At 40.5% G+C, this 12332-nt stretch overlaps 1 protein-coding gene across 7 annotated transcripts in view; it reads left to right on the forward strand.

Annotated features, from left to right (window-relative positions):
- Positions 1-12332, forward strand: part of LOC123958478 (A-kinase anchor protein 13) — a 106910-nt gene that overhangs the window by 69034 nt on the left and 25544 nt on the right. For 6 of the 7 annotated variants that reach the window (XM_046031815.1, XM_046031817.1, XM_046031816.1 and 3 more), the window contains 8 exons: positions 2158-2335; positions 2703-2805; positions 5792-5834; positions 6057-6168; positions 8727-8886; positions 10779-10846; positions 10963-11017; positions 12071-12221. In XM_046031815.1, the coding sequence (XP_045887771.1) occupies positions 2158-2335; positions 2703-2805; positions 5792-5834; positions 6057-6168; positions 8727-8886; positions 10779-10846; positions 10963-11017; positions 12071-12221 (870 nt within the window). The remainder of the gene's footprint in view (positions 1-2157; positions 2336-2702; positions 2806-5791; positions 5835-6056; positions 6169-8726; positions 8887-10778; positions 10847-10962; positions 11018-12070; positions 12222-12332) is intronic. The other variant, XM_046031818.1, reaches the window with a different exon arrangement.

Raw genomic sequence — 12332 nt, forward strand, 5'->3', positions numbered from 1 at the left:
AAAATGTTGCTCTCTTTCACCCTGTTGGAATGTGCAAGGGATATTGTGGCAAAAAGATGGCTGAGACACACTGGTGTTTTGTATTGCAGTGGTAATAACAATCAGCCACACGGAAAGAAGGGAGTTTAGCTCTGGAGGCTCAGAGGACTGTACTGGCAAGAGAGTGAGAGGAATTTTTTTAAGTTCCTGGAGGGAATTTTTCAAGACGGTGAAGGCATCTGAGGAGTTTTGAATTTAGTCCTGGAGAAGACACTGTGCCACAGCAGTAAAAACAGCGTGGAAGTTGTGCATGTGTGATGCAGAATTTTTATTCAATTGCTTTTTAGCATACTCTAATGTTTAATAATGATCACTTAAATCTGGTTAAATAATTTAGAACCAGATATATTCTCCGCAGGATTTTTTTATAGTTGAAAAGTAAAGGTTGTCAGTGCTCTCTGGAGTACAAATTGTTGACATAAAACATTCTTTCTTTAACATTTCTGTGCTGCAAATTCTTGTCACATATCAGGTGACATATCATATCAGGACACATATATAAATATTATGATTAGGATTATTATTTATTTATGGTAAACCCCACTGGTGGACATCTTTCACTGTTTTAAGGTGCTCTTAAATGTTGTCTACTCTTTGTCGTCTGAGCATTGATGTTTTTACACAAATGAAGTTTGTATTGGAGAAATTATTAGTTTTTAGTTATTTTGATTTGATATGCTGATGCGTATCAGCGCTCCTCTATATCTCTCTCTCTTATGGCAGCACCTCTAACCATTGGGCCACATCTTTCACGTTCAAGAAGCAGTGCCTACCACAGCAGTGATTTCAGTTAGTTGTTCATTGTACCTTGGTTATTCTACCTTGGTTATTCTGACATTATTGCATTTCTGGTATTTCCTGTCTGCTTTTAATATTGCCACAACACTGCAACAAGAAATTAACTTAACTCGTCAAATATAAAAACTATAAATATGTTAAGTTGATAATGGGAAATGATCTACTGTACATACTTGGAACAGTAGCATTGTGCCAGGATACTGTCTCTGTCTTTAGACATCCCTTTAACTCCGTCCTTTTCATGTCCTCCTCTACCTGCTTCACACTCTGCCATACTTCCCATCACTCCTCTTTATCTCCGTTCTTCCCCTGACTAACCCTTCCACTTCACACTCTGCTGTCAACTGGTCCCCTCCTGTTGTTCCCCTCAGCCACGATGTGGAAGTAGTTAGTTCCCTCAGGTACAGTGTGTTTGTGTGTGTGTTTTTTCTCGCTAAGAGCACATGACCTAGTTTGAATAGGTTGTATTTACATGCTACTTGAATTTGCATTTGCCGTTTTTGTGGGCGTGTGTGCATGTGTTTTGGTGAGTGACCAGTCAGTCAGTAGCTTCCTACAGCAGAGAGCTGCTGGTGGTGTTCATGTTTTAGTACAGAGGACCTTGTGGCTCTGCAGGATAGTAGGAAATAATACTGGCAAGAAGCAGGCATACAATATGACAGATATAGTCATCTACATTCACAGCCCTGAGGATAGGTGAGTGCTCTTCGACGCTGATAACTGATAATCACCAAGTCATTTTTCTTTTGGTCCAGTTTAGGTTAGTTATGTTTGAATGTGTTGGACTGATGGATAATGGACTGCCATACAAACCCAAGAGCTGAAGATAACAAAGATTTACTGCTGGAGCTTTAACTATCACAGAGTCCGTTCTGAAGCAAATAGAGCTGCATCCGTGTAGCATAGCTCATCCTGAAATGTAGCTGTAGTTTTCCTCGCCATAATCATTGTATTGGATTTTTCAAGGCCTCTTATTTCCAGTCATAGATCGATGTAATTGGGTTTGTAAATCACAACTGCAGAGCTCTCTATGCTGATGCTGATGTTGGAAGTCATTTACCGCTGCTCCAGTCGTAAATCTGCTCCAGAGCCCAGTTATAACTCAGCTGGCTAAACACTGTGCAGGACCAGCTGTGTGTGTCTCTGTCAACAGGTGCTTGAGTGCATGTCTGTGTGTGTGTGTTTGTGTTTGTTGTAGCTGTGTGTGTAACCTGAAAGCTGTGACGAATAGTTCAGAGAAACTAGTGGAGTGTGCTGTTATGTGTACAGTACAGTCATTACTTCTTTAAGGTCATCTCTGCCTTCTGCTTGTCCATACAGCTACAGCCTAGAGGGGCTCAGTGGGGGTCAGGAAGAGCTGAGGGGCCCCACCGCCCAGGGGCCCCAAATCCTGGAGCCTTCAAGGATGCCCCGACATGACAGCGATGACAGGGGCTCTCTGGTTTCTCTGACAGAGGAGCAGGAGGAGCTTGGGGAGCATGGGAGACTACATGACCTGGTCAGCTAACACACACACACACACACATCAGGAGAGGAGAGGAAACGTGGATGTGCTTATACATAAACAAGACTTACAAACAGACTTATAAACAGTCAGGAGAACTTTGAGACTTGTCAGTTTGGGGATTAGTAAGAATTAATGAACATAACTTTCCTCAGGCGGCTTCTCCCCTGCTCTGATATTAAAACAAATAGTGAACACAACATGTCAAATCATTTGTGTAGTTTCCCTTTTTAGTTTACCGTTCCTGTTTCCATTTTAGTTGCTGGTAATGTTTTGTTCCACGTTATCTCTGCCTGGTAATGTGTCCTTCTTTACATTGTAATCCACTGTGTTTGACGCAGTTTTGTGTCTCTTGCTCCAGAAATCAAGGCGGTATAGGCCTCTGCGAAACAGCTGTCCTCCCATGACACTGCCCCTCACCAAGTCTGTATCCATGCTCGCCATCAGCCAGAGAGACATTGATGGTGAGTGACAAGTTGTGAGGCTGCTTTTCTGTTGTACCTTCAGTAATCCATTACAGTTACATAACATCAAGCCTCTCTGGCCTCTTTATCAATAAATGTCCTTCACATGCTTCTATTTATTAAGATCAGAAGTCCCAGTGTGCAAAAGGAGCACAGTTATGGGTATAATGAGAAGTGTCACTCGATACATGATTATCTAGGTATGTGAGGGGAGGAAGTTGAAGTGTGTGTTAGATCAGTAACATTGTAATTAAATACAGAGGGATCCATTTTCTCAATTATTGTGTAGGCCATACACACATACACATGTACCGGTCCCACTTACACAGGTGTTTTCACCTATTTGCTTGATTAGACCTCTGTGTAAGTACACACTTTATGTGTTTGATTGACATCTGTCTGACCCTCTGATTAAGGTTTATGCCTTTATCATGCTTATTGGTTCATTAAGTTCTGAGATATCATGTAAGTCCAAACCTGAGCAACGATCTGGTTAGTCAGAATAAGTAAAAACACCTGTGCGAGTGTGCAGGGCCTTTAAATGATTTCTTGCTGTCATCACCACTTAATTGGTCAGGTAGTAAAGTTTCTCTTTATTGTGACATTTCTACCTCCTATCCCCTATCCTCACTGTTATTATAAAATTACTTAATTTTAATAAGTGATCAGTTCCTGCTGTGGTTCTTTCCTTCATTCCCCCCTCCCAGCGGTGGGATGCCTGAGACGTAAGAGACGGATTTCCTTCTCTTTCAACCTTTCCCCCATGCTCACCAAATCAAAGTCTCAGTTCATTTATGGGGACTCTTCATCTAGCGATGATGAGGATAACATGAGTAAGTAATGTACTGTAAAAATAGCTGCAGTAGAAAATAGCTGTGTTGTCAGAATCAGAACAGAAGCACTTTCTGTTAAGAGTCCTGGATCCCCTCCTTAAAGAGCTGCAACAAAGGTGCCAGTACTACTCATTATGTAAATAAGAAAGCAATGATGGCTCATCTTGCAGAAAAGGGTCCAGTTCAAATGGTGGTAAGCAGTGCAGCCAAACAAAAGTTGTGTTTTGATCAAGGAACCCAGAGTTTTTGTATCCATGTGCCCACCTGTAACCCAAAGTACAGTAAGATCTCCCTCCTATCCTATCTCCAACAACTCTTTTTGAAATCACCCAGACTCTACATAGATGAAGACAAGGTCGGCTGAAGGGGAAACCGGTTATGCTGAAAAACAAAATTATGATATTCCATCACAAAATGCACATAATGGATTGTATTGAATATCCTACTAAATTAAGCGTACACATGCGGCCTTAAGTTAAGTGTGACCTTTTAGTTTTAACAGTTTTGCACTGGGTGCTCTCTGTATTATGTACGCTTTTGCAGTAGCAGGAAGATGTGCATTTAAGCCTGAACACAACTAGATGCTGAAGGGCAATGACGCCCAAAAGTTCAGCTGCAACAAACTTGTCATAGGAAAACCACTAATTACTGCTGATATTAAGCTGCTTGCAGTAAAAAATGTGCAATTAGAATGAGTTTGTAGCGAAATTATTTGTGTAGAAAACCACCTTTCACCCAGGCTTTGTGTTAATTCCTGTTGAGGACATTAAATCATCAACTAAATAAGACCTTGGCTTCTCCTGTCCCTTAACCAGCCCAGTATTTAGCTGACCTTTACTTAGATCAGTCCCAGTTTTGTCTCTTTGCAAAAATGAAACTGAGAAAGAGGGGAAAAAATAAAAATGCAGGTGAACTATGGAAGCCCTTTCTTCTCTCCAGATAAATGTGAGCCTGTCACCTTTTAGTTAAAGACACTGAGCCTTCCTTTTTCTTATCTGTGAGATATTTGCATTAGTGTCCTATGTCTCCTTGACTGTGTGGCTAGCAACAGTTAGGCCAAGACGTTGCCTTCATTATCCTGTTGTGGGTTTGACTTCCTGATGCAGAGCAGGCAAGCAGTGCTTTTCATATTTGCATGTACATCAGACTATTGGGTAGAACTGATTGTTTAGAAGGACACAGAATTGTTCCCTATAAAAGATGCATACCTACATTTCACTGATACCAAATAAGAAAAGACTCTGTGGGGATTATTTATAAGACTACAGTGTATGCTTTGATTTATATTACTTGCAATCTGATTAAAATACAACTAGGTGAAAGATTAATTGAAAAATACTAACATTTTGGTAGTTCCTGGAACCTGGGTGGGGCTTGGGTAGATAGCCAAGACACAAAATAAATGAAATGTGATTAGGTATTGAGACAATAATATCTTGTGGGGAAAATTTTACATTGTATTTGGAAGTTGAATATCTATGCAGTCAGAGATTTTCTGGAGCCAGCATCTCGCAGCCATTAACTGCTTGTAAATGCAGTACTTCTGCTTCAACTTCTGGCATCAGTGTCATTTTGTTTTGTGCTTCTTGTAGCCAGGACTGGAACTGACAACCTTCTGTTCACAAGCATGAGTCTCTTCACTATGTGTATACAGCTGCATGTTAGTAAAGAAGCAGCCTCAGTGCTCCGTGAGTGTCTACATGGGATGTGTTCAGGCAGTGTATTGAGTGTAGGTCACCTGCCTTTTGGCAGGACTCAGAGCCTGATACTCAATTACCTAATTACAAAATTAGGTGCTTAAAATGGAAAAAATAGACTTGAAGCACAAAATTTTGCTCCGGATTGTGTTTACTCTCGTGTTGTGCGAGTAAACGCAAGCTGTTACGCAGTCTGTGTAGACATCTGGATTGATAATAAAGAGAAGCATATCTGTCAGATGCGTGTGAAACAGATGACTGAAACGCCTCCAATGTAGACATGCTGTGAGGTCAGTAAGGTCATTCACGTGCTGTATATTCAGGGAAAACATGTTGACCTGGTGGTTAGTGTGTTAACTCCTAAACAGAGATTTTTGCTGCCTTAAATAGGTAGGAGATTTTCCACCACAGCAAATACAGTGAATAAAAAAAGACTCTCCTCTCATTTATTTCCAGGTATGAGGTCGTTTTCCAGCGCCTCTGGATCACTAGCATACAGGTCAGTCCAACTCTGCACATACACATTATCAGAAAATTTTTACTGCAGCTGGGACCTGTATAGTCCTATAAAGAAACCGTGTGGAGAGGTTCTTGATAGCAGTCAAATGGTTCTCCATAGTGGTGTTGCAAAGGACCATTTTCAGAATGTGTGAACAGTTAAGTCTTCTGATGCAGCTGTTTTGAGGATGAAATGAAATGTTTGTGTATGTGTGTGTACCAGCATATCAGAGGAGGAGCCTGGCCCTCTGCGGAGCGACACTGAGGGAAAGAGCGTGACGAAAGTCAGCCGGACCTTCAGCTACCTCAAGAACAAGATGTACAAAAAGACCAGGGTGAGAGAACATAGAGTTTTTAATTATCCTTAGTAAAGTTGAATTGTCCTTAATGAAACTGTGGCAAGACTTTATTCCTTCAAGCAAGGATGACTGACACCAGGCAGCTTTTCAGCCTCACACTGCTCTACGGTCACACCAGGGGCTGCCCAGTGTATGTTCTTCTGTCTGCCTCTGAATAGCTCCAGTCGAACAGTTGTGGGTTACGTATCTTGCTTTAGGGCAAGTCACTGGATCTTGTAACAACCCCAATCAGATTTCCCAAGTAGGTTTGGTTTTAAGCACAGATGTAAATCTCCGGTGTAAGATGTGGTCAAAGTCATCTGTTTTCTTACACAAAGCCATGTCAGGTCATTTTATCCATTGAGAATATTGTAGTCATTTCTTATTACATTGTGAGTGATGGCAATGCTTATTCTATCTATCAGGTAAAATCATTTTAGTGAAAGAAAAATAGTTTTGTCATGTGTACCTCACTTATGATTGGAAGTCATAGTATTTTTGTTTAGAGTTTAAAATGACACCGATAAATAGTCCTGTTTTGGAAGTGACTATATATAGTTGCTTAAAACTTAAACTTGTGTTTGCTGTCTGTAATTTGGCAGCCCTTGCAAAGAGACTCGGGGTGAACAGGAAGTAAAACAGGAAGACAGAGTTGGCTGCGGTTTTATAATCTCATTGCTAACCTCAGTCATCGCTTTGCTTTTAAAGTGACAGGATTCGGAAGAAGCTCACCACAGTCAGACTGAAGACAATAAGTAAAGCTTGAATTTTTTGGCAAATGTTTGTTTGATTGCATCCATAATCTATTTATATATTCAGTGACAACCAAAATAGCCACCTCAGCAACCACACAGACCCCACCTCTCACAGACAACATTAAACTTCTAATTGGATCTAGTTTGTGCAGTTCTGACAGACAGCGTCTGTACCAGAGCGAAGAGTCATTTCAGTAATAGTACCTCCGGTTGCAAGCTAGTCACTTCCTCATTGCAGCTTTCCTGAAGGAGCCTCAGTGCTGGTTGTAGCTTCAGACGCTCAGCCACAGCCAGGGATGCTATACAGGAGATTCCAAGGGAGCCATGGCTTCTCATTGAAATGGAAAGGTTGGCCAGAGGTATGCTATCAGTGCTCTGATTTCCCTGTCAACGTGTGGTGAAAGAGACAAGTATCATGTTAAAAGTGACCGCCGCTGCCGTCTGGGCTCATGTCTTTTTCCAGTAAAGTCAGTGCCTGTTACAGTATGTCTGACTAGATCGTCTATTTGTTTAAAGCTCTGGTTTAGTTGTCACAAGTGATCACATCTCCTGTTGAAAGTGCGTGTAGACAAAATAAATGTGCTGACAGCCGTCTTTGCTTCCTGTATTGTTCTAATAAGTTGTACTTTTAACAGGCATGGTTTTTAAAAATGATTCTTAGAAAGTTTACTGTGGTGACAAAGACTTTATCACGCCTCTAGTTCATGGAAGTTTGTTGATGTGTTTCTGCTTTGGTTAGACAGTTGTTGCAGGAAATGAGAATGATTGCTAAGTGTTGTAATGCCTATAAAACATGCAGGCTTGCTGTGGTCCAGTCAGCCTTATGGTATCTTGAAGCTACTAAACAAAATGAGCTCTAGTATGTCAGAGCTTTGTGGTCCCCTCAAACCAAGAAGCCCAGGGCCGGCCATTAAAATGTGCTGGAAACTCCATTTTCCCATTTCCTCTGGGTTTGGGTGGAGGCACTGTGATGTATGATGTAAATCCAACAGAATAAGAGTTCTGTTCTTCTCTGCATTACTTTATGGGATTGTGATTCAGCTCAGTGTACAAGATGACCAACAGCTGAGGATGACCTCGTCCATTAATGCAGAGGCAACAGAAAGACTACCCTGTTATGGAAAGGTCAGAGATTTGATTCCCAGACAGTGTGTCTCCGCCAGTAGTCATGCATCCTGCATCTTGCAGAAGTGTGTTTCATCGCTCTAAAGTCTTCTCTGCTTTTTCATCATAAGATGGTTTGAATAAAAGCTTTACAGTGGTTGAGTAAACACAATATGTAATATGAAAATGTATTGTCCTTTGGTAGAAGTGGTCGCTATAATTGGTAACTCGAATGTCAAAGTTTGTATGTTCTGCTCAGCATCATCTCCAGCAATATAAACCTCCACCAGTAATCCTATAAAAATATACCGAATTATCAGTTTATAAAGAAAATGCCATTGTCTTGTCTGACTCCCTGAAACAAAGATGCACTACATTTACAATAGTGTCTTAACGAGACAATTTGTTGTCAGCATAAGTAATGCATCACTTAATATGCAAAGCTCCTGCTGTGTAGTACATCAGAGTAATAATGTTGCTCTGCTGGATTCAGTTTGGAATTTAACATAAGCAACTGGCCAAATGCTGAGACATTTAGTCAATTTCTGGTATGTTAGTCTACTCTACAGGGCACTAAGCACAGTTCTAAACATCTAATTGGCTGGTATGAAAGTAATTATTGAACTGAAAGTTACCTTCCTCTCCTGGCATGGTTGGTTTTGTGTTCTTAACTATGGAAGTATTCCATCTGTGCAGGAAAAGGAACGAGAGAAAAGGGATAAAGAGAAGGATGGCAAGGAGAAGGACAAGAAGGTGGTTAACGGTCATGTATTCACACCAGTCAGCCTCGGCCAGGCAGCCCAGTGCTCCCAGTGCAATAAGACTTTCAACAACAAGGAGGCTTTCCATTGCACACGTAAGTACTTAGTCTGTTCACTTCTTTTTCTTATTTTCATTGTTCTTTCATTCCAGTTTTTGTTTCTTTCATTGTTTCTCCCTAGTCAGGACTCCTGTTGCTTCAAGTCTAATTAAAGCCCTTTTTCAAAGTGTTGTAATCTATTATTAACATTGTTCATTTCTAATTTGAAAGCAGGCTAAGTGCTCTGCACTGCTGGGAAAACAACATTGAATATAGTGTAAGGAGAAATAAGAACATGCTATTTGGTCATATCAACTTATTATAAAGGCTCAGACAGTGCTTTTGGACCATATAAGTTTGATTTATGGACAAAAAACATTTATTTTGCCTGTCCACTGATCATAATAGAATATCTAGGCTTGCTTTTAGTTTTGCTGATGAGAACAATCAAGCATCAGAAAACAATCATTTAAATAAATGTGTGCTGTAATGTCAAAAAAGAGCTTCGGCCATGCAGAATTGCCCATACTTGGCTGAACCAGCTTCATGATTAGTTTGAAGTAGTAAAACTTTCTAAAGGGCTTCTTCTAATGTAACGCCATCAGACTTTCAGTACCCACAACTAAACAGTTTTTGCATTGTTTTCCACTGAAGCGGCAGCAGCCCTAAAGAGGATGTAGTTTATTGCACAAGCCTTTGGCGCAACTCCAAAAAAGGCCCAAAAAGGAGAAACCAGCTCTGCGATGGATCACAGTGATCCCCTGAATGGTCACAGTCTTCCTCAAATACTTCAGACTGGCAGAACCAGCTCTTGTTATGTTCAGTTGGTCTCGTTTGGGTTGTTGGAGCCACAGATGGTTCTCTGGGGGTGTTTTGGGGATGTTTGTACTTCGCAGATGTCTGGCTGGTGTCAACTCAGCAGACAAATACAGTGATCCTTTGTCTGAGATCAGCTGGAATTAGTTGGATGTCCACAAAAAGTGGTAAAATGCCCTATAAAACCATTTAAGAAGAGAAAAATTTAAGCTTGTTTTATTATGCGGGTCATAATTAGTTAGATACTTTTATCCAAATCTTTTTGACAGGAGCATGAGTGTATACACCTTTTTTGAGGTGATAATGTAGTGTAAGTGAAAATGAAACCCATAACCCTGTAAATGTTTCTGCCTTTTTATACTTGAGTATAGAAAGTATATCACACTAACTGAGAGCGTCAGTGTGTTGATGTAATCCTTAGAGCGGAAATGTTGCATGCATGTGAGCATGCGTTACAAGGTTAGATGTGGGTTTTACTTGTGCAACCTGTCTGTTTAAAACACTTCTGTCTACTGGAAACATGCCTCTATGAAAGTTGGTGGAAAGTTGGTGGAGCCTTGTTGTGAAGCTTGAGATTGACACGACCAGAGATTGTTGTTCCTCTCGCTGGCATTTCTTGATAGACCACTTCAATAGTATTTTTGTTTTTTCACGTGTGTGTATGTACGATAAGCATGAAAGGTTTCTGCTTCAAAGTAATTTCTTACGAAATGATTTGACAGTATGAAATTTAAAGTATGGTCAAAGTCTTTCATTAACTCAACATGATCAGATTACAGAGCAGATCTTATTTTAGCAATCTCGAATAATGAACCTTCCAAAATGGTGATTCGGGAATGTTTACATAATTGAAATTTTCCCATGCAATTCAGTGTTTATTTGCATGTGTCATTTCTCGGCCTGTCTCCCTTCTTTTTTTTTCTCCTTCGTCCACGAGCTGTGTTACCCCTCGATTGCATCACATGCTCTGCTCCAGTCTGGCTTTCATTAGTGGGCTGGTGGAGTTTCCTGGCCGGCTAGGAAAACCAGTCAGAATTTCTAGCCTCTACCTTTCCACTCACCCTCAACACCCACACCCCCTCCACCATGATGTTCATAGTATTCACTGAGCATTCTGTTGCTTTTCTTTCCAGACTGTAATGCTTCCGTCCACAAGGGCTGCAGGGACAGCCTGCCTCTTTGTGCTAAGGTGAACATAAAGGTAAAAGTTCTCTCAGAGTAACTCCATCACTGATTCTGCAGTATTGTGTTGTCCTGCAGTCAGTATTGATTTGAACTCCACATTCACTTTTATTCTCTTCTTCTCTGGCTAAACAGCAGCTTGCAGTACCAGATGCAAGCTCCATTCCTACAGTCACGATGAGGAACAAATGTGAGTGTCAAGCCAAACTTGGATTTTGTACAAATCTTCATTACCAGTTTTCATCTGCAGACTGGATGCCAAAGCACACTGAAGCTATTTTAACACTTAACTGTTAGAGTTTTCTTGTTTTAGAAATTATTTGAACCAAAGGTAACTAAACTTAGTATATATACTTAATTTCTACTTCTTTTACACTCACAACAAGTTTTAGGGTTCTTTTAGGGCAGCTGTGACTCAGGAGTTAGAGCGGGTTCCCCGTATTGGAAGGTCGGCGGTTCAATCCCCGGCTCCCCCAGGCTGCATGTCGAAGTGTCCTTGGGCGAGATGCTGAATCCCGAATTACCCCTGGTGGCTGTTCCGCCAGTGTATGAATGTGTGTGAATGGTGAATGCAGAGTAGTAAAAAGCTTTGAGAGGTTGAAAAGACTAGAAAGGCGCTATATAAATAAAAAAATACAGAGTATTTACATTTGAGGGTTTCAAATTAGGGAGTGCTCAGTTTCTGTGCTATGATTCTATGCAGAAGCCATCAGGAAACATTGCCTCTCCTGGGGAAGAACACCATGAACTCTATATATATATATATATATATATATATATGTATATGTTTTTAGATCAGTTGTTTAGACTAAACAAATTCTCTAGTCCCTCAGACCTGTCAAACTTTTGAAAACCTATTGGATAAAACTTTATTTTACCATGAAGCTATTATTAATAATTGAAAATAAAAACAATTAAAATGTACTTATTTTTAAATGAAAGGACTTTAAATTAAACAACAACAAACATAACCAGACAAACAAAAGTGCATAACGTACAAAAAAAACAATACAAAACAGCACATACAACATCAGAGACAATGACAGACTTAACTTCAAATCTAGATAGTGATAAGTTTAAATCGGCTTTTGTCTGTATTTCATTCAGTTCCAAAGGTGCAGTGTAGTGGAAGGCAGTCTTCCGAGGTTCAGTATTTACCCGAAGGTTAATAAGGCTTTTTTATATAGTACACAGTGATGAGTACCATATTTATCTCCTGTAAAATATCTGTCTTCCGGTCCAGCTGGTGGGACAAGGGAGCGCCCCTGGTCAGCCATCTTGTCCCCTGAAGACCATTCTTCCCTGATGATCCCATCATCACGGAGACACACCAGCATCATGCCTTTCCATGGCAACAATCTCTCGAAGAGTCTCTCCATCAGCAACATCGCTGGGTGAGCTGCCGTGTGTGTCTGTTTGTTCGTGTATGTGTATGCAATGATGTGAGGACACAACATTACATTTCATTCAGTGTAATGTTTCTGTTTTCCCATTTTTTTTTTTTT

This window comes from Micropterus dolomieu, linkage group LG20, assembly GCF_021292245.1.
Source record: "Micropterus dolomieu isolate WLL.071019.BEF.003 ecotype Adirondacks linkage group LG20, ASM2129224v1, whole genome shotgun sequence".
NCBI classification, from domain to species: domain Eukaryota; kingdom Metazoa; phylum Chordata; class Actinopteri; order Centrarchiformes; family Centrarchidae; genus Micropterus; species Micropterus dolomieu.